The sequence below is a fragment of the Mauremys mutica genome, unplaced genomic scaffold, assembly GCF_020497125.1.
Source record: "Mauremys mutica isolate MM-2020 ecotype Southern unplaced genomic scaffold, ASM2049712v1 Super-Scaffold_100252, whole genome shotgun sequence".
NCBI lineage: Eukaryota > Metazoa > Chordata > Testudines > Geoemydidae > Mauremys > Mauremys mutica.
In genome coordinates this window covers 54,963-77,010 of record NW_025423296.1, presented here as the reverse complement: position 1 = coordinate 77,010, position 22,048 = coordinate 54,963, and the positions used below count along the sequence as shown (strand labels likewise).

At 51.7% G+C, this 22,048-nt stretch overlaps 1 protein-coding gene and 5 non-coding genes across 6 annotated transcripts; 3 read left to right on the top strand and 3 right to left on the bottom strand.

The window, feature by feature from the left end:
• The first annotated feature begins 630 nt into the window (after positions 1–630).
• LOC123360404 (histone H3-like) lies at positions 631–1,056 on the top strand. The gene has a single exon (XM_045001207.1). The coding sequence runs from the start codon at positions 646–648 to the stop codon at positions 1,054–1,056; it is 411 nt and encodes a 136-aa protein (XP_044857142.1). The 5' UTR covers positions 631–645.
• A 5,188-nt stretch (positions 1,057–6,244) lies between these two features.
• Positions 6,245–6,326, top strand: TRNAP-AGG. Its single transcript has one exon. It is a non-coding gene; the product is annotated as a tRNA-Pro (tRNA).
• Positions 6,327–9,997: 3,671 nt separating this feature from the next.
• TRNAT-UGU lies at positions 9,998–10,071 on the bottom strand. Its single transcript has one exon. It is a non-coding gene; the product is annotated as a tRNA-Thr (tRNA).
• A 1,774-nt stretch (positions 10,072–11,845) lies between these two features.
• On the bottom strand, positions 11,846–11,927 carry TRNAS-GCU. Its single transcript has one exon. It is a non-coding gene; the product is annotated as a tRNA-Ser (tRNA).
• Positions 11,928–20,205: 8,278 nt separating this feature from the next.
• On the bottom strand, positions 20,206–20,299 carry TRNAI-UAU. Its single transcript has 2 exons — positions 20,262–20,299; positions 20,206–20,241 (listed from the first exon to the last, which is right to left on the bottom strand). It is a non-coding gene; the product is annotated as a tRNA-Ile (tRNA).
• Positions 20,300–21,290: 991 nt separating this feature from the next.
• Positions 21,291–21,384, top strand: TRNAI-UAU. Its single transcript has 2 exons — positions 21,291–21,328; positions 21,349–21,384. It is a non-coding gene; the product is annotated as a tRNA-Ile (tRNA).
• Positions 21,385–22,048: the final 664 nt, after the last annotated feature.

Here is a 22,048-nt window from a genome sequence, read left to right as displayed (position 1 = left end):
AGGGAACAAGTGAGAATTTGTTAATGAGTAAAATTCCTGGTGAAAATTGGCAAAGCTGTGGAGAGTTTGAAAAGTTTCAGTGAATTTACACATGAAGATACAAACAGAGAGACAACTAGAGAGAAAGAGACCATCACAGACTGCACAGGCCCACACAGACATAAACAAAAACCAAATCCACACAGCACACAGAGCCATATAGACATAAGGGAAAGCCACACAAAACATAGAAAGAACAAATCCACAGCAAAAAATACAGCAAAAGCCCACAACAAGAAAGCACAAAAACCAGATACCAAAAGAATACTTAGCAAAAAACAATCTGCATGCAAAAGTCATACACACACACACACACACCCACAAAACTATATGGCATCCACAAAAATCACACAGGACCCACATGCACATCAACACGACAGACAATAAAACCCCCCAACATACAGAAAGCCAGGCAGGGTTTGAGTCTCACAGCGAAGAGGGTGAGCCCACAGGTGGTTTGGGGAGCAAAGACTGAGGGGGAGTCGGGGGCAGTGCTCTGGGCTCTGCTCGACCCCTCCTGACACAGGCGGCTGGTGGAGAGCAGAGCCTGGTAGATCTGTGGAATCTGCCCTGCTCTCTGTAAAGCAATACCGTGAGTTGTTGAAAATGGCTAGGACCAAGCAGACTGCCCATAAATCCACTGGCGGCAAAGCCCCCCGTAAGCAGTTGGCTACTAAAGCTGCCCGGAAGAGCGCGCCTGCCACTGGGGGAGTGAAGAAGCCTCATCGCTACCGACCCGGCACTGTTGCCCTGCGAGAGATCCGCCGCTACCAGAAATCCACTGAGCTGCTCATCCGCAAGCTGCCCTTCCAGCACCTGGTGCGTGAAATCACCCAGGACTTCAAGACCGACTTGCGCTTCCAGAGCTTGGCTGTTATGGCCCTGCAGGAGGCCAGCGAAGCCTATTTGGTGGGGCTCTTTGAAGACACCAATCTGTGCGCTATTCATGCCAAGAGGGTCACCATCATGCCCAAGGACATCCAGTTAGCCCGGCGTATCCGAGGCGAGAGAGCTTAAAGGCTGCCCTTCAGCTTCTAGTAACGAAAACTCTCTGTAAAGCAAGGGGACCTTGGTGTCTTCTGAGCTGCAATTGTATTTTCTGCAGGGAAAAGTGATTGGCAGAAGCTATTTGCTTAAAGGAAACTAGTGCTGTAGGTGAGGTTTGAACTCACCACCTCAGCATGACTCCACTCAGCACTGCTCTGTAAGTACTGGGCACTAACCCATTGTACCACTGGACCCTGCTTTCAGGAGCTTGTCTCCTTGTTTCATGGATGGATTAGCAGAGTGTGGGGGGAGGGTTGCATTAGCTAAAACAAATCCATATTAAAGGCTGCAGGATGGCAGCAGCAGAGGTGGGGAGCCTCCTTCCATGTGATAGAGCTGGTTCCCCCTTCCGTTGCTCAGGGGAAGGCTGGTGCTTTGAACCCACCTGGTGCTGGAACATCCCATGGGTGAGATTAACAAGACTCTTGAGAAGGGAAGGGAGGGGAAGTCTTTTCTATCCCTGCCTAGCTCCATTGGTCTCCTATGGCCCTTTCGGCTCTCTGCTCCACTGTTGGGGAGATGCAGAGACAAGCCCCCATCTGGGTGAGTCACCGAGAGGCTGTGTCCCGTGGAGTGGGGGAGTGGGAGGGTTGGACTGGGCTCAAGGGGAGAAGCTTGTATGTGACAGTGTGTGGAGGAGGGGGAGGGTGTGTTCCTTAGGATAGAAATGATGGAAAACACAGGGGAGGTGACAGTGAAGCCCCGTGTCTGAGTGTAATGACCCTGTGTGGTGCCGCCGTTCACCTTCCCCTCCTACGGTCTCAGCTTTCATTGAATCCAGCATTTTTTCACCTGTCCTCACCACAGAGGTGTCGCACATGCCTCAGCTACTGAGTGTCCCTCTTAGGCCTGGTCTACACTAGGAGTTTATGTCGAATTTAGCAGCATTAATTCGACTTAACCGTGCACCCGTCCACACCAGGAAGCTAATTAGTTCGACCTAGAGGGCTCTTTAGTTCAAATTCTGCACTCCTCCCCGACAAGGGGAGTAACGCTAAATTCGACATGGCTATGTCGAATTAGGCTATGTGTGGACGGAAATCGACCTTAGTAGCTCCGGGAGCTATCCCACAGTGCACCACTCTGTTGATGCTCTGGACAGCAGTCCGAGCTTGGATGTTCTGACCAGCCACACAGGAAATGCCCAGGGAAAATTTGACACGCTCCGGCGCCTTGTGGATGTTCTGCAGGACTGCAGACAGCAGGACAGAGCCCCCCTGCACTGTATCTGCAACCGCCCTCCCCCGCCACAAAGTCCCAAACCCCCCTCACCCAAAGTAACAAGAAGGAGGGGCGACAGGGGCCGTGAAAACTGTCACTGCACCCCTGCAGAGTGCACAAATATAAGAAGGCTCTCATTCCCTAAATGTTGAGAAGTCCTTCCCTTCCTGGCTCACCGAAGCCCCAATCCCAGTTTCATCCCCTAACTGTGTAGTTGATTATTAAAAGTAGTTTGCTGTTAATTACTATTTCCGTCAAGTTTTTCTACAGAAGACTGTCTGTGAAGGGGAGGGGGGGAAGGGGGTTGGTAATTGCATAGGACAGTCACCTTTACCAGGGTACAGACACGGGGGCAGGATCAGCAGCAGGTCACACACACAGTGCAGTCAGTAGGCACCCTGGTCAGTCTGGGAGGTGTTTTCCATGTTCTGTGTGGGTGGGGGGTACGTGACTTTGTGGCATGGGAGGGCGGTTACAGAACTTATGCAGTGGTCCTTGTTCCGGACCACAGAGCCACGCAGCAGGGGAATCTGTAACCGTCCTCCTCTACCACAAGGTCACGTAGCCCCTGCACACAGAGTCCTGAAAAGGAGGGATGGCAGGCTCCGTTGAAACAACCAGTCTGGCACTGCAGACCACTCTAGGAGTAGGAGCCTGTCATTCCTCGAGTGTAGAAGCAGTGTTAACATCACTGCACACCCTACCCACCACAGTCTGCGTCCCTGTTTCAACCCTTTAACGCGAATTCATTAATAAAGAAAACGTTGTTAATTAACAATGTTCCATTAACTTTATTTTTAAACGTGTGTTGGAAGGGGGGAAACGTGGTGAACGGGGTATGTAACCGCAGAAGAAAGTCAACAGTAACTGAAGCAGGGGCAGGTTCAGCTTCTCTGTAAAGAAACTGAACAGTCACAGGTTACCCTGCTCCCTGAGGAACCTAGCTTTCAAAGCCTCCCAGATGCACAGCGCTTCCCGCTGGGCTCTTCTAATTGCACGGCTGTCTGCCTGAGTGTAATCAGCAGCCAGGTGATTTGCCTCAACCTCCCATCCCGCCATAAAGGTCTCCCCCTTCCTCTCACAGAGATTGTGGGAGCACACAGCAAGCTGCAATAACAATGGGGATATTGGTTTCGCTGAGATCCGAGCGAGTCAGTAAGCTCCTCCATCTCCCCTTGAGATGTCCGAAAGCACATTAAATGATGACAGTTACCCAAGACCACCCTCGACACATTTTTCCCCCCAGCATGCATTGTGGGGAAATCCCAGAATTCAAATGGGCAGCAGGGACTGCGGGAACTGTGGGATAGCTTCCTACAGTGCACAGCTTCCAATGTCAAGGCTTGCCCCGTTAGTGTGGACTCACAAAGTCGAATTAGTGTCCTTAGTGTGGACACACAAATTCGACTTTGTAAGGTCGATTCCACAAATTCAAATTAAGTTAAATCGAACTAATCTGGTAGTGTAGACATACCCTTAGAGACACCAAGGACTGGAACTGATTTCAGCTGCTGGACAGCTCTGCTAGGTCTTTATTCATTTGCACAGGAAAATGCTGAGTGTTTAAATTCATTTCAAGCCCCCCACCCCCCTTCAGCGAACTCCTGAACATACTGGAGATGGGTCTGGAAATCGATATTCATTCAAAAAAGTTTTTAAAGGGAATCACTTGGATTGGAACTAGAAACCCATTATCCTGCAGGGAAACATTCACCCACTGACCTACACTCACAACAGAGAGTGTCCTGTATAGCCCAGAGCAGGAACAGTTTTTAACCTGGGGGTTAGTAAACTTTCTCTCTTCTATACAAACACCACAGCTTACAAACTCCCCACCCCCGCTCTGTGTCACCAGAGCACAACAACAACTCTCCTTGGGGCACACACAGCTCCCCAGCTCCCTGCCCGTCAGTCTCTCCAGCATTGCTCCAATCCCTTAAAGCAGGGTCTCAACCACAATTTACCTTAGGGCCAGGGCCAGTCCTCCAGTCCTCCCAGTGGGCCAATAATGTCACTCATACTGCCCAGAACCCGCCCCCCAAAACTCCACCCTCCACCTGCCTAAGGCTCTGGGAGGGAGTTTGGGTGGGGGGAGGAGGTCTAGGGTGCAGGCTCTGGGTTGGGGATTGGGGTGCAGGAGGGGTGCAGGCTCCGGGGGGAGTTTGGGTGCAGAGGGGTGAGAGGCTGGTCTCTGGGAGGGAGTTTGGGTGCTGGGTGCAGGCTCTGGGCTGGGGCAGGGGGTAGCGGGAACAGGAGGAGGCGTGGGGTTGCAGGCTCTGGGCGGGAGCTTGCGGGCAGGCAGGAGGGGGCATGTGGGAAGGGGGAGGGGGTGCAGGCTCTGGGAGGGAGTTTGGGGGCTGGGGGTATGGAGGGACGGGGTGCAGGCTGTGGGAAGGAGTTTGGGAGTGGGAGGAGGTATTGGGGAGGGGCTGGCATTGCAGGCTCTGGGAGGGGGTCAGGGATGCAGCACTTACCTGAGGCTACAAGGCGGAGTGGGTTGGGGGGCCTCCATGTGCTGCTGCCCCCAGACACCGCCCCCGAAGCGTCTCATTGCCTGTAAGGGTGTTCGGGGCGGGGGCAGCATGCGGAGGCACAGCCCTGCCCTGCCCTGCCACGCGGAGGGGCCGGCAGCCACTGGAGCGAGCAGGCAGACGCTGCTCAGCTCCACTGCACTGCCAGGGCCCCTAGGGGGGAGCGCCTGGGGGCGGCCGGTGGGGCCAAGGGAGTGACCTGGTCCCAAAACTGCTGGCACCCCACGGGCGAGACCTGGGAGCCAGGACTGCCAGCCAGACAAACACCTTTAAGAGGAGGCGTCCCTCTCCCTGTCAAAAACTGATCTTCTTCCTTCAGTTCAGTGACAGCCTGAATTGTTCCTTATCCTGGCAGAGCCAGAGGATTGAAAGCAACAACATCAAACCCCTGTGTAGCTCGCAGGAATGAACATAAACACTCCCTGGTATCTGAGGAGATGTTCAGCTTTGCCCTTGGTCAACTACAAGGCCAAAGGGAAAGGAGGTGGCACCAGATATAAAGAGTGAAACACGACACATCATAGTTATGCCCATGGTGGCTGCTAAATCTTTTTATGTACTTCTTCTTATCAGCAGTGTATTGTTTTCTCTGGAGTCTAGGCCTTGACCAAGAAATTTGTAACTTGATATAATAATTGACTGCCCCTGGTGAAGGCAGTGGACTTGACACACACTGGGGTGTCCCAAGACAGGTACAAGTACTAACAACAGTGGCTGCCTTTTAGCCATAGATTTTAATCAGGGCAATAAATTGAAACAACCCCCTGTTAAATCATTTCTCAGCCCGAGCCCTTCACCCACTTTCCTTAGAGCATTGGGCCACCATGTGGACGTTTCATTTCCGACCTCAGTTTCACACAGAGACACAATTTCCTTTGCACAGATCCATGAATAGCAAAACTTCCCTGTGTCTCTGGTCTGAGCCAGGGCATTCGATTCCAGTGAACCCTTCTCTCCTGCAGTGGCGACGGTCAGACAGAGGGGTCATGGCACCTGCATCTCTGCCAGGGAGATATTGGCTCAGTTCTTTCTTTCTGCTGCTGCTGTTAGTCCATGAAACATCAAGGGTGGAATGCAAGACTGAGTTCACGCACCAGCCCTCAGTGCCCCAGAGAAATCCTGCCCCCGGCTATTGGAACGATGTGCTGGAGATTTGACTAGGAAAGGGACTGTCTGAATTGTCAGAGTGGGGAATGAACAACAATCTACAGCAATGTCGTTCACACAAACACACTCTCATCATGCTCCAGCCGGAAGGGAAATGGGCAGGAATTCTCGCTGTTCAGCCAAGGACACACTTACACTGATGTGCAGTCCTGAGTGTGCTGGGGAAGCTGGTCTGAGCAATTTGAAGTGACAATTCAGTGAGAACAGAATCATCATGTAGTGGACTATCTGTACATCAAGTACTTGTGGCTGAGTGGTTAAGGCAATGGACCAGGAATCCATTGGGGTCTCCCTGCGCAGGTTTGAATCCTGCCAACTATGCAAGTGCGGCACTGTTGTTATTATTACTCTAGTCTTAGTGCCTGAGCATCCACAGTGCAAACTGGAGCCAGATCTACTTTCACTCTGTCTACACTTAAAATGCTGCTGTGGCACTGCTATAGCACTTTGGAGTAGACAGTGACTGGCAGGGTTTTCCCATCTGTGTAACAGCTACATTGACAGAATAGTTCTTCCTTTTCTTTAGCACTATCTAACCAGGGCTTAGGTCACCTTAACTCTATGGGCTTGGAGCGGGGGGTTTTCACACCCTGAGAGACATCGCTTTGCCAGTTCAGTGCCCAGCATACACCAGGGCTTAGATTCCTCTTGGTATTTCAGTGCAGGAAAACATCAGCTCACAAACACACAGACTGTACCATCTGCCGTCGGGAAGGGAAGGGAAGGGAAGGGGATGCTGCTGTGTAGCGCTGCAGCACCGCGTCTGACAGCAGCATCCAGTAGACATACGGTGACATTGAAAAAAGGCGAGAAATGATTTTTTTCCCTTTGCTTTCACGGGGTGGGGGAGGAGGGGAGAGGGGACGACATATACCCTGAACCACCCGCAACAATGTTTTTGACCCTTCAGGCTTTGGGAACTCAGCCAAGAATTCAAATGCTTTTCGGAGAGTGCGGGAACTGTGGGATAGCTACAGAAGTCAGTCGCCCCTCCCTCTGTGAGCGTCCATTTCATTCTTTGGCTTTCTGGTACACTTGTCTCAGCTCCTTAAGTTTCAGCACTGTGTTGAGTCCCTGCTGTGGCCTCTGTCCATCATGGCCTTCGAGATTTTTTTCAAATGTTTTGGCATTTCGTCTATTGGAATGGAGTTCTGATAGAACAGATTCATCTCCCCATAGAGAGATCAGCTTCAGTATCTCCCGTACGGTCCATGCTGCAGCTCTTTTTTGGTTCTGGGACTGCATGGTCACCTGTGCTGATGAGCTCTCCACGCTGGGCAAACAGGAAATGAAATTCAAAAGTTCGCGGGGCTTATCCTGTCTACCGGGCCAGTGCATCCAAGTTCAGATTGCTGTCCAGAGCGGTCACAATGGTGCACTGTGGAATAGCACCCGGAGGCCAATACCGTCAAATTGCGGCCACACTAACACTAATCCGACATGGCAATACCGATTTCAGCGCTACTCCCCTCGTCGGGGAGGAGTACAGATACCGGTATTAAGAGCCCTTTATATCGATATAAAGGGCTTCATTGTGTGGACGGGTGCAGGGTTAATCCGATTTAACACTGCTAAATTCGATATAAACTTGTAGTGTTGACCAGGCCAGAGAGAACAGCAGGTTTCCACTATTGTTTCCCTCTTGTTTTCTTGACTAGTTTCTCCTCTGCACCAACTTGCTCTTTTGCTTTGTGAACCTGGCTAGCTCAGTTGGCAGAAAATCAGATTTTTTAATCTGAAGGTCCAGGCTTCAAGTCCCTGGTCAGGTGATAAACTACTCACAAAGATCTTACACTGTCTTTCTGGAGTCCTCTTTGATGTTACTTTTTCTCTGCAGGATTTTCCCTTTCCTCAGAAGGTCCTTTTTGTGTGTGGGTTTGAAGGGGCAACTTCCTGACAGCCGCTGTGTCCTTGCAGCCTGGAGGAATAAAGGCCTCTGGGCATAGAGCATGTTCCTCCCCTGCACACACACACATACACAGACAAACACACAGAATATCCCTAAGGAATTAGATTCACCTGCTGCCTTCCCCTGTCCTGCTGGATCCCCAAATGAAGATGCTCTTCAGCCCAAACCCATGTCCCCTCTACTCCCAGTGCCCCTCAGACCCAACCCTCAGTCCCTCCTATGCTCACTGCTCCTCACTCCCAACCAGAGCCTGCTCCTCTTCACCCTTCTCCTCTATCCCAACCCACAGCCCCCTCCTATTCCCAGTGCCCCTCAATCCCAACCAACAGCCCCCTCCTATTCCCGGTGCCCCTCAATCCCAACCCACAGCCCCCTCCTATTCCCAGTGCCCCTCAATCCCAACCCACAGCCCCCTCCTGTTCCCAGTGCCCCTCAATCCCAACCCACAGGCCCCCCCTCCTCACGCTGCTCCTCAATCCCAACCCACAGCTCCCTCCTTCCCTCCAGCAGCAGGTGCTTCAGACCCCCTCAGGAAGATTTTCTTGCAAGGTTTCGTGTATGAGTCTGCATGTGGATTTTACAGTATGTTGGAAGTAGGTTGGGTTGCTTGCCGAAATGATCACTTGTGGCTGGTGTTGGAGTCCCAGTCTCCATGTTATAGGGGCAGGAGAAATAAAGGGTTGTTATCCTTACTGTGTGAATCGAGGGCAGCACAACTGTGCTTGGCAGACCCCGATGGAGGGACTCACCCTCAATTCAGTAGCACTTGCTAGGCAGGGGACAGGGGTTCCAAAGCCAAGTGGGTCAGGGTCTGGGTCCCAATACTAAAATTTAGGCATTAGACCAACGTTAGGACAGGGGGGCTGTGGAGGGATGAGTGAGTCCCTAGACAGCATAGTGAGTACGGTGCCTTCTTATTTTCCCCCTTTTCCTCCCAGGATGGCAGGTGAACTCTACAGAGGCATCTCTAGGCTTGCACTGACTAAGGACAACAGCTGTGAGTGGGGTGCAGACAGGGGATGGCTCATGTTAAAGGACTTTTGGTTGCCGGACTTACAAATCGTAGGGAGAAGGACACTGCCCAGCGTATTTGGGGGTGGGTCTTTCCCTCGTGGTTTATGTTTATGTGTTGGGGCTGCTGACGTGACTTCTGCTAACCCTGGGCTTACATTGCAGTGTAGACATACCCTGAGAGGGCATCTATACTGTGATAAAATCCCACTGGCCTGGATGATCTGATTTGGGCTTCTGGGGCTCAGGTTGTGGGGCTAAAAAGTGCAGTGCAGACATCTGGGCTCAGACTGGAGCCCAGGCTCAGAGACCCTCACCCCTCGTGGGGTCTCGGAGGCTGGGCTCAAGCCCAAGTGTCTACACTGTAATTTTATAACCCTGCAGCACAAGCCTCACAAGCCTGAATCAACTGACCCAGGGTTTGAGACTAGTGACTTGGGTGTGTTAATGGCAGTGTAGACATAATGCTAGGCTATGTCCACACTGCAATGAAACACCCAGCGCTGTCCCGTGCCAGTGCAGGCTCCCAGGCTAGGGCCGTGGGGTGGTAAATTTGCAGTGTAGACATCTCGGCTCAGGCTCAATACCGGGCTCTGGGAGCCCTCAAGGTTGGGAGGGAGTTTAGCAAGCAAACAAGGTAAAATGGCAGTGGAGTATTACCCTGGACTCAATGGCATTTCTCCATTGGTCTGTCTGCTCTGGGGCAGGGACAGTAACACGTCCTGCTGCATTCGTTATTTCAAAGGGTGGTTTAGGATTTTCATTATCACACACGGTGCACAAAGCAGGACTCAACCCTCGGTGGAAACTAAATGAGCTGTTCACAGGTTCTGGCAGCCACAATGAGCCATTCAGCATGAGAGCCCAGACCTGCCCCTGTCCCAGAGGAAGCAGGATCATCTGTGACAGGCTGGACCACTGACCTATCAGCTCTTAACTCCCAAATTTTCAGTAAGTCTGTTATCAGTGCCTGTGAGTATAATTGAAACAACTATACTGGGCTGGACCAAAGAGCTCTGTGTTTTCTCCTCCCACAGTAGCCAATACCAGGTTGCTCAAGAGTTAGTCAACAAGGCACCACTGGGAATTGAACCCAGGATCTCCTGTTTACAAGACAGGTGCTTTAGCCAGCTAAGCCACAGTGCCTGTCTGTGGCATCAGCACAGTGGCTGCCCACACCTGACTCCCTGCCATCCCCACTGGGGCCTGAAAAGCTTTGCTTGTGTTTGGATTCTGCAAAGCAGAGGAGCAGGTGAGGTTTTCCTTGCAAGCTGTGTGTATGTTTGTGTGTGTGAATCTTTGGCCAGGTCTGCACTACAAGGTTACTTCAGCATCAATATATTGCTCAGATGTGTGAAAAACACACAACGCTCCCTCGGTCGGCAGTTTTTGGCTGGTGCACACACTGCAATACCACGTCTGGCGACAAAATTGCCCTGTTTTGGTGACAAAATAAAACTACCTCGACGAGAGGCCTAGTGCTTTTTGCAGCAAACTTAAAGTGACAAATGTCAGTGTAAATGCTGCTGGTCATTATATCACCATAACTGGCCTCCACCAGTATTCCACCATGCCTGCCGTGAACTCACCTGCCCTGCATTCCTGCTACAGAGGCTGGGCCCCTCCCCTTTTATAGCTCCAGAAAGCTCTGACAGCTGAGCCACTATCTATACCGGGATTAGCTTGATAGAACTGCATTGCCAGCCTAAGTAATGTAATTACACCAACCTAATTTTGTAGTGTAGACCTGTCCAAAGAATCACACACACAACTTGGGAGCAAAACTTCATCTGCTTCATAGAATACAAACACGAACAACACTTCTCAGGGCCCAGTGGGGATTGGCAGAGAGTCAGGTGTGGGCCATCTTTATCCCAGGAGAGATGGACACTAAGGGTATGTCTCCATTGCAATGGAAGCCCAGGTGTGGCAGGCTGTGTTCAGAGCAGCACCTGGAAGCCCCATATTCACCACTCTCATATAATGATGACATGGTTTGTTCAAAGTCTGCCTTGTGACATATCATTTCAAAAGTCTTGATCTGTTGAACATTAATATCGTGTTGGATTGTGTGTGCTCGCATTGGTTGGGAAATTATGAAGTTTTGCTCTGTGTGTGTTACTGAGATATGTTATGAGGTTGAGAAATGCCCCCCACCAGCCTTTCAAGTGTGACAAGGGAGGAGCCAGACTCGCTGCTGGCCCATTGAAGGGATCCACACTCCCAAAGACTATCCCAGGAACCGTGTACAATGCAGACTTCTCCGAGATAGCACAAAAACAATGGACACTGCTTGACTCACATGGTAACAAAGGAGTTTCCTAGCAAGTTGGAAGAAACTATGAAAGAGGGGAAGAGACATCATGACTTGGCCTCTCTCCCCCACAACTCAGCAGCTGGAAACACACCTGGAGGACAAAGACTGAACTGAACTGATTCAGAAATCAGAAGAGAATAATAACAATAATACTTGCAAACCAAAGTCCCCAAACAGACTAGTATTAGTTTTTCAGCAGAAAATTTTCAGTTTGGGGAATTTTGTTTTCTCAGTCAGACCTTGCCAAGGGAAGCAGGGAGAAAATGTTGGAGTTGCCTCCTTCAGAACAGCTTGGCCTAGACACTAGCTCTGGTTCACTGCTCTGGCCTTGCTCGGGGTGAGGGAATTTTAATAATTTGGGCAGGTCCCAGGGTGTTTGGGGGAGATGATGAGGATGTTACCTTTTGAGATAAAAACTAAGAAATACAGGACTAGAGAATTTCTTTTTTAAAGAAATCTGGGATTTAGATATTTTATTTAAAGCAAGGGAGTTCTGAGTTTCTGAGAAGGTTTTTGTTTGCAAGAAGCAACATTGTTTGAGCTGTCATTGTACCAAAGGGGGAGATGGTTGTCTACAAAGGAGGCGTGAAAACTAAACGCATCTGAGGAGGATGGGATTTGAACCCATGCGTGCAGAGCACAATGGATTAGCAGTCCATCACCTTAACCACTCGGCCACCTCATCTGAGCTGTTAGAAAACTGGACAGGAGGAGAAATCTAAGGCCAGCAGAGCTAGGGACAATAAGGAGTTTTTAAATACTAAGCGGAAGCAGGGGCTGAATGAGCTCCCCCCTCACATCTAGTGAGGAGCTGGGGGAAAGACTTCAGGAACAGACCGTGTTTGCATAGACACACCTACTCTGCCTAGGTATGCAGCATGATGGGGCCGCTTTCCCAAAATGACCCGTTTTGGCTGGTGGCAGGTTACAAATCACTTTAGGAGTGAATAGAATGAAATGTTATTATCCTTCCTGCATGAGTGAAGGGCAGCAGAACAGACCTAGTCCGTCCTGATGGAGGGGTCAGTGGGTGAGAAATAGCTTTTATTGGACTGCATAGATGTGATTGAGAACATCACCCTAAACCAGTGGTCCCCAAACATTTCACACTGTGCCCTCTTAGCCATGGCTGTGGACCCTCAGAAGGTGCGATCAAGATCTCGGGTTGGGAGTGTGTCTGTTGCTTGGTGGGGAGAGGGGTGCAGACAGAGGTAAGGGGGTCGAGGCTGAGCTGGGAGCCAGGGGCCCAGGCTGAGGGTGGGGTTGGGGAAGAGCTGGGGCAGAGTGGGGCTGAGTGCTGCTCCATCCATGGGGGCTGGCTCACGCCCTGAGGTGCCCCCATGAATGTTCCTCTGTGTCCCCCTAGGAGTCATGCCCCACATTTTGGGAACCACTGAACCCTACTCGCTAAGCAGGGGCTAGTGATGCCAAAGCCCAGGGAAAGGGAGAACAAGTGCGGGGCCCCCAGCACTGGAGCCATGTGAAGGGGCTGCAGGAGAGGGGCAATGGCTGGTGGCCCAGGGAGTTAAGGGCAAAGGGGGCACAGGAGGGGGCAGGAGTTAGGGGTGAAGGAGGCGCAAGGGTTGGGAGTGCAGGAGCTAGCGGTAAAGGGGGAGTGGGGATCGTCCAGGGGCAACGGGGAAGTGCCAAAGTACAAGCTTTGCCCAGGGCACCATTTCCCCTAATGCTGGTCTGAACAAACCATTGGAAATGACCCTTCAGTGAGACCAGAACCATCGTGTAGAAAAGCCCCTTTGTTAAGTGGTGGTGGCTGAGGGCTTAGGGAGATGGGTTAGAAAACAACAGGCATTTGTCTGTAGAGGTTTGATTCTTGCCTGCTAGACAAGGCTGGTGTGTGGTGTCTCCATGGCTGCACTTCCAGTGTCTGATCTGCCACAAAGAGCCAAGTCTAGACATATTCAGAGGCTCTATGCCAGGGTTTCTCAAACTTCCTTTCACTGCATCCCCCTTCTGCCAAAAAAAACCAACAACTTACTCCATGGCCCTGGAAAGAGGGACCAAGCCCCTCCACACTGAGCAGAGGCAGGGGAGACAAAGCCTGAGCCCTGCCCCAGTTAGGGGAAGGCAAAACCAGAGCTTGAGGGATTCAGCCCTGGGTGGTGGGGCTCAGACTTTTGGCTTCAGCCCCAGGCCCCAATAAGTCTAATGCCAGCCCTGGCAACCCCATTAAAATAGGGTTATGACCCACTTTGGGGTCCTGACTCACAGTTTGAGAACCACTGCTCTATGCTGAGGGGAGAGAGTTTTCCTGTGGGTGCAGTTATGCCACTTTGCAAGAGGTGGCAGCTATGTCAGTGGAAGAAGCTATATCGGTGGGTGTGCAAGCTGTGGTGTTTGCCACATTTAAGAAGTTTAATCAAACCCCATTTTTAAAACCACCTGTGGTCTGGGAATGGCAAAGGACCTCAATGAAGCAGGGTTTGTCCTTCTCAGGTCATTGTGGCTGTATAGCTCAGTGGTAGAGTGCTTAACTGCAGCTTAAGTGATCCTCAAGTGGTCAGATTAGATGCTCTAATCGTCTCTTCTGGCCATAAAGTTGACTACTTTCTGAAAAACTGAGTGTAGCATTGGGAGCAGCGTCTGATGTTTCCCTGTCTAGCCGGCTTGCTTCCTAGAACGAACGCTCCTTGAGTGGGGTGATCCACAGGGAGTAGCTCAAACCTCCAAAGTGCCTGGCCAGGGGCAGGACATTAGCACAGCAAGGGAGGGGTGTGGCAGTGACATCACAAAGGCCTTTTGCAGGACATCAGACTATTGGTCAAAGGTGCTGGGGAGGTGGTGACCTCACAGAGAGATGCTGACATCAGCCAGGCAGGAGAGGGGCGAGGGGCCAGGGAAACCTCAGAGACCCCTGTGGCTTTGCTTCAGCAAGTCTCCTTCTCCAGGTCTCTCTTTGAGGACTGAGAGAGTATTCGGGTTCAGGTACGTGAGCGCCAGGAGGAACCTCTTTCGAGTTTTGTCCTTCCCTTTTAGTGATTTTACTAGAAAACAGCCGTCCCTGTTTAGAAGGTAAGAGCCTCCTCGAGGTCTGAAACCTTTTCGGTCTGATCCATCTGGTGACAGTTGAATTCTAGGCATGGAAAACACGAGCTTAAGGAGGCAGAATTTTATTTCACACTTGGGATTTTGTCCCATAGAATCAGTGGGGACATTAGGGTTTGTCCTTTTTGTTTCACCTTTTCCTCCATCCATCCCTCCCTCCTTTCTCTTCATCTCTTGCTTCTTTTGTCCTTTCACCTGTTCCCCTCCCAACACCAGGAGCGAGGTGTGTGTGTGTGTGTGTGTTGCGGGGGAGTGCTCGGCAGCTCCCACTCTGGGAGGTCCATCCAAAAATGTGGGGCTGAAATAGTGCTTGGGCAGTGATCCCCACCAGTGACCTGGGCCATCCTTTGGGCTCTCTGGTGAGAACCCTCAGCCTCCCGTCCTGTCTCTACCCTGATTGGCTGAGCAGGGGGTTATTGACAGGGAGGAGACTCAGGTCCTTGTTGTTCTCTTTTAAGACCAAGTAAATAAGTCATAACCAGTTCTGTGTTTGATGAATTTTGCTGCTTCTCTGCATTAATTGTCTCTGAGCAGTTCATGATTCTCTCTAACATTGCAGTTCTCCTCAAATACTTGCTGAATAATTACTGTGCACTGTTGTTGGTCTGGAGCTCATCTGAGAGCACTTTATTCAGGTCATTCAACATCTGAAATTCAAGATCTGATGGTTAGTTTGAAAATCAGGGCTCTTGTGTCCTACTCCCAACTCTTCCACTGACTGGCTGTGTGACCTAAGACAAGTCAATTCTCCTTTCTCAGCCTTAGCTTCTCCCTCTTTCAAGTAGGGATACTAATGATCCGCTCCTACCAGGGCCGACTCCAGGCCCCAACATGCCAAGCACATGCTTGGGGCGGCATGCCGCAGGGGGCGCTCCACTGGTTGGTGGGAGGGCGGCAGGTGGCTCCAGTGGACCTCCCGCAGGTGTGCCTTCGGATGCTCCACCGGAGCCGCGGGACCAGCGGACACTCCGCAGGCACGTCTGCAGGAGGTCCACCAGAGCTATGGGAACGGCGACCGCCAGAGCGCCCCCCGTGCAGTGCTGCCATGCTTGGGGCGGCGAAATTCCTAGAGCCACCCCTGGCTCCTACCTACCTCACGGTAGGTGGAGGCAGGGCTGGCTCTAGGTTTTTTGCCTCCCCAAGCAAAAAAAATTTTGTCTGCCCCCCGCATCTCCTTGCTGCCTGAGCCCTGGGCTCTCCCCTCCCCACACCTGCACCCCCTGCCTCCCCAGCTCTGGGTCTCCCACCATTCGCACCCCCCTGCTGCCCCAGCCCTGGGCTCTACCCCCTGACCCTCACATCCCTGCCAAGCCAGCCCTGGGCTCTCCCCCACACACATCCTGTGCTTCCCCAGCTCTCGACTCTCTCCTTCCCCCCTACCAGTGCTCCCCCACCCACACCTGCCCTGCTGCCCCAGCCCTGGGCTCCTCCCCCCACTTGCACCCTCCTTCCGCCCCAGCCCTGGCTCACTGGTAACTTGCTCCTAGTTTAGTAGAATAGAAAAAAGAGAGGATTGAATGTGTAACAGGGAATTTGGTAAATCTTGGTTATTTTAGTTTTGCAACAGGCTCCTGTCCACCCCCAGTAGAGTTTTCAGTCCCAATGGCAACTTACTTATCAAATGTAATACAGACTAGTCCATGCCTCCCAAGTGGATGTGGTTCTTGTTCTTCTGCACATTGTAGCCCATGGAGGCCAAGGACCTGCAAATGTGTCTTCATGTGCCTTTGTTTCATTGATGAAAACAAACCTAGACACTTAGAGGATTGGAACTGATTTCATTGGAGGGACATGTTTGCTAGGTTTTTATTCATTTGCACAGGAAAATGTTGAGTGTTTCTGTTCATTTCAGGCATCCCTACTCAGTGGAGCTCCTCAACATAATGAAAATGGAAATAATTGTTTTTGTTGAAGGACCAGGTTTTCAAGGGGATATTTGGGTTTGAACCAAGGACTACTTCATTTGCAGTCAAACACTCTACCACTGAGGTCTACTCCCTGACATTTGTGTGGGCAAGTCAGTGATCTTAAGGATCTTGAAACCTGAGCGTGGCGTTCGTTTCTTCCACACCAGTATTGCTGTCTGTGCATCCCGGAGCTATGGGGTGAGTGGGGAAGGCCCACAACTAGCTTGTCAGTATCAGCAAAGGAGCAGCCGACATCAGGACCAACGAGACGTGCTGGTGGCCCATTAAGAAGAATCCACTCTCCCAGAGACTTCTCGGCAAGGGCAGGGTACACAATGGGGGCTACCTACCCGCCACGTCCCAGCAAGGGTCTTTCTAGTCCCACTTTAGTGTTACCCAATTTCTAATCAGTCTTTGGCCCAGATTCCCTCCCTGAGCAGCACCAGCACATACCTGGGCCCCCTGCTAGTGTTAAATCTGCCTTGAGCTGGGACCCAGCTTGGCAAAGAGCCTGCAGCCCCCTCTGTGCTGGAGGAGTGAGAGCAGCCCTGGCACTGGGCAGGGCAGCCCTGAGGGAATGAACCCAATGTGCCCATGAGGCCCTGATCCAGAACCTCTGCCAGGCAGCTTGTGCTGCTCGGGCATCTCTAGTCTCCAGGGAGGATTCAAAGCTTCTCTGCTCCAGGTGAACCTCTGGGGGAGGGAGGCAGGGCTCCTGCAGGATAAATCTTCCTGGTGGCAGAGCTCCGGTCCCCTCCTCCTGGGCACAGGGCGTTGCACATGGCACCCACCACACGCACACACCCCTTTGTGAGGAGAATCAGCTCTGGGATATTGGGGTCAAACCCTTCCCACCTCCTCCCTGCAAACCTTCTCCTGGCTTCAGTGAGGGAATGGGGGCATGAGGGGCTAGTGCGGTAACAGCAGCAGCGTGGTCGTGGGGCTCGGCTGGTGGCTGGGGCCAGTCGCCTGTGCATTAACCCAGCCAACCCCAGGAGATGGACCTGGGTCACCAGCCCAACCCACCATGTGGCTGCTGCCGCTGCCCCGCTAGTGCGTGAGCTCCCACAGACCACGCTGGGGAGAGCCCCCAGCTGCAGGGGAGATGCCCCTGAGTGCCTGGCAGGGCCCAGCTCCTGGCTGACCTGCACTGCTGGGGGTCAGGGGGCTGGGTGACAGGGAGGCGTTGGCTCTGGGGTGGGACTGTCACTTCCCCCCCTGCCAAGCCAACAGGATCACAGCAAACGAAACCAGCTCGGCCAGCAGGGGAAGAGTTCAGTCCAGGGCCTGGTGCATTCTGGGAGCAGGGGCGGTGCAGAGAAAGGGCAGATACGGGGCAGCTCTGAACACTCCGCGCAGAACTGCCTGTCCTGTCCCGCAGCCCCTGGTACAGGGGGCTTTTCCCCATAGTTTTAATCAGGCCAATAAATTGAAACAAACCCCTGTTAAATCATTGCTCAGCCCGAGTCCTTCACCCACATTCCTTAGGGCATTGGGTGTTTCATTTCCTGCCTCAATTTCACACAGAGACACAATTTCCTTTGCACAGATCCATAAACAGCAAAACCTCCCTGTGTCTCTGGTCTGAGCCAGGGCGTTTGATTCCAGTGAACCCTTCTCTCCTGCAATGGCGATGGTCAGACAGAGGGGACGTGGCACCTGCATCCCTGCCAGGGAGATATTGGCTCGGCTCTTTCTTTCTGCTGCTGTTGTTAGTCCACGAAACATCAAGGGTGGAATGCAAGACTGAGTTCATGCACCAGCCCCCTGAAAAAATTTCAGTGCCCCAGAGAAATCCTGCCCCCGGCTATTGGAACGATGTGCTGGAGATTTGAATGGGAAAGGGAATGTCTGAATTGTCAGAGTGGGGAATGAACAACAATCTACAGCAATGTCATTAACACAAACACACTCTCATCCTGCTCCAGCTGGAAGGGAAATGGGCAGGAATTCTCGCTGTTCACCTAAGGACACACTTACACTCATGCGCAGCCATGAGTGTGCTCGGGAAGCTGGTCTGAGCAAACAATTTGAAGTGACAATTCAGTGAGAACTGAATTATCGTGTAGTGAAACAATTGTATATCAAGTAGTTGTGGCTGAACGGTTAAGGCAATAGACTAGAAATCCTTTGGGGTTGCCCCGTGTAGGTTCAAATCCTGTCAACTATGCAAGCACTGCACTGTTGTTATGATTACTCTAATTTTAGTGCCTGAGCATCCACAGTGCAAACTGGAGCTAAATCTAGTTTCACTCTGTCTACACTTAAAATGCTGCTGTGGCACCTGCTATAGCACTCTGGAGTAGACAGTCAGTGGAGAGGTTTTCCCATCCCTGTAAGAGCTGCATTGACAGAACAATTCTTCCTTTTCTTTAGCACTATCTAACCAGGGCTTAGGTCACTGTAACTATATGGGTGGAGGGGGGGTTTCACACCCTGAGAGACGTCGCTCTGCCAGTGAAGTGCCCAGCGTACACCAGCCCTTAGATCCCTCTTGGTATTTCAATGCAGGCACTGACCTGTGAGAGGAAAACATCAGCTCACAAACACAGAGACTGAATTCCCCACATTTAATCTCGCTGCACTTTTCAGAAAGTCACAAAATTCAATTCTTTCTTGCTAGGACAGAGAAAAAATAAGTGACACTAAGTTTTTGTCTTGGTTAAATAAAATTAAGTGTTTAATTAATATAGTAAAAAATCTGTCCTTATTCCTCTAACTAACACCACAGCGTGAAATAGAAACAGAGACAAAGCTTGTCAGTGATGACTAATTTCGCAAATGATCTTCCCATTATTAATTTCCACGCTGCCCCCATTGGAGGTCTGGGCATCTCTAATGTCATTGTTCTGCATTCACCTTCCCCTTAGAATTGTTATCGGACATTCGCTTTCCTCTGCAGCGTGGGGCACGGGGTCACTTGCTGGAGGATTCCCTGCACCTTGAGGTCTTTAAGCCACGATTTGATGACTTCAATAACTCAGACATAGGTTAGGGGTTTGTTACAGGAGTGGGTGGGTGAGATTCTGTGGCCTGTGTTGTGCAGGAGGTCAGACAAGATGATCATAATGGTCCCTTCTGACCTTATGTCTATGAATCTATTCCCAAATTTGGAAAATTGTGCAGTTCAGAATGTGAATAGTGACCCCGGCTCCTTCCTGCACCTGCTCTACATTGCTTCACAGCAGCTTCTCCACCTGCAGAGTCACTCCAGCATGGCAGTGCAGCCGCCCAGGGTTCAGCAGGGGCCCCTGGCAAGGACAGTGGGTGCAGCTAACAGCCCGGTGTGCCTGGCAGTGAGGCAGCTATAAAAAAGCAACACCCCCTCCCAGAAGTACAGAGACTGAATTCCCCAACTTTAACATCATGACCCCCAGTAGAAAGCCACACGTGTCAGTTGTATTGTCACAGGGAGATGCAAAAATCAAGTGACACCAATTTTTAAGTTGAGTAAATAAAGTTGAGGAGATAGTTATTAACCTCCCAAAAATATACTAAAGATCCCTCAACATAACACCTGAAGGTGAAATATGAACAGAGACAAACCTTGACAGCAAAGGCTCATTTCCCAAACGATCCTCAAAATGTTACTAATTCCCACCCCTCCTCCACAGGAGCTCTGTGCAGTGTAACTGTTCTGCAGGCAGCTTCCCATTAAATGCTGTTGTTGGACTTTCCCAGGCCTGGAAATGTACCAACGACAGAATTTGAAAAGCAAACCTGGCTCCCCGCACCAGGCGGGATTTGAGTGTTTTGTCCCTGTCACTTAGTCTTTGTCAATAGTACAGACGCCAGGGGCAGGCTCTGCTTGAGGGATCCTGGCACAGGGGTTGGGGGAGAGAAAGGATTGTAGATTCTCACTTGTGCTCTGGAGAGGAGGTAATAAGTGAAGGGTCATTATTAACTTTTCCCCTTCTCAGTGTCCCAGGGCTGGAATTCTACATTCCACAGGGGCAAATGAGGGGGTGATGCCATTTGGTTAATGAAAACCAGGGCTCCAGGTGAGGTTTAAACTCACAACCTCAGCATAGCTTCTCTTAGCACTGCCCTATAAGTACTGTGCACTAACCAATTGCGCCACTGGAGCATCTTTTACTTAGCATTTTCTGAGACTCCCTAGTTTGTACTCGATGGGGTGGATCCTTCTTAAGGGTTCCAGGCCCCATTTGACACCCTCACTGCACCTCACTCACAGCTGCTGCCCTGGGTCAATGAAAACCCAGAGTTCACCTCTCACCTCCCGGGGGGAAAGCCCCTTTCTCCCTCTGCTGTCTGGCCACATTGCCGGCCACTTGCCGTTCCCCCCCGTCACCGCTCTGCTGGCCACCCTCTCTGCTCTGGGACGTCTTGTGGTCCCATCAGGAGCGGAACAGGCTCCCTAAAAGCAGGGCCCCCCAGAGGATTCGGGGGCCGGGGGCAAAGCGGGGGAGCGGACATAAAAAAGGCGCCACCCGCTGCGGCACTTGTACTCACTGGGCGGCGTCCGAGTCTTCAGTGGCAGCGGGTCCTTCACTCGCTCTGCATCTTCGGCAGCACTGAAGGACCCGCTGCGGAAGTGCATCCGAAGACCCGGACCGCTGCCGGGTGAGTAAAAATTAAAAAGGCGCCTCTAGCCAGGGAAGGGATTCTCGGCCAGGGCTTGCGGGGCCCCTGCGGGGTCGGGGCCTCGGACAAATTGCCCCACTTGTTCCCCCCTGTTCAGGCACCCCTGGGGCCCTGCACTTCACACAGCTCTCCCTGATTTCAGCTGTTAGTGAGGGAGCCTCACTGCTAGCGCAGACTGGGCAGTTTCTTGCATGAGAGACACAGTCCCAAAGCAGGACTAATGCTTAGAGCTGGTTATCAGTGATTTGAGATCTGTTGGTCTGCAGCAAGACTCTCCATTGAGTCTTAACCAGCTCTGTTATTACACAGGGAAGAACAAAAGGGTGAAATGGGGCCTGGAACCCTTAAGAAGAATCCACCCCACCAAGTACAACACTTGTCGCTACCTGCTGTCAGCCCCACTGAGAATGTTTTGGGGTCACTCCTTGGCTTTATCAGCCTAGGGGGATCTCAGAGCATTTTAATTAACAGGTGCTCCAGTGGCGCAATTGGTTAGCGCACAGTACTTATAGAGCAGTGCTGAGAGGAGCTATGCTGAGCTTGTGAGTTCAAGCCTCACCTGAAGCACTGGTTTTCTTTGACCACATGGTGTCACCCCCTCATTTGCCCCTGTGGAATGTAGAATTCCAGCCCAGGGGACCCTGAGGAGGGGAGGAGGCAGAAATGCCCCCCTTCAATTATTACCTCCTCTCCAGAGCACAGGTCAGAATCTACCATCCTTTCTCCCCCACCAACCCCTATGCCAGGATCCCTCAAGCAGAGCCTGGAGTCCTGCCCCTCCTTGACCTCTGAGCCTGGAGGGAGAGGAGCAAGGAGCCATTGTTAGAGGGCTTTCCCTTCCCCCGCCCACTTCCCTGGCTCTTGTCACACAATCGATAAACAGCAAAAGACCAGAAGTCGGAAGCGCAGACAAAGGGATGTTTACTGGGGTTAGTTTCCCAGCAAGCAGATTCCGAAGCCCTTCACACCAGTCGGGCTTACCTCTATAGACCGACAGAGTCTGTTCCCCAGTGTCCCCCTTCCCAGCTCTGACACCGCAGTTCTGAAAGTCTAGGCCTGTGCAGGCAGCCTGAATATCTCTATTCTAACAGCCATCGGCCCCTGTGGAAAAATGATCTATTCAGGGTTGTCCCTAGACATTTTGGTGCCCTACACAGCACCCCCATCCCCCAGCCCGAGCTGGCAGAGCGGAGCAGGCTGGGGCCAGGTCACTCCACTTCCCGCCACCCGG

Coding starts and splice junctions, on each gene's coding strand:
- LOC123360404 (XM_045001207.1), top strand. CDS start 646: ATGGCTAGGACCAAGCAGACTGCCCATAAATCCACTGGCGGCAAAGCC.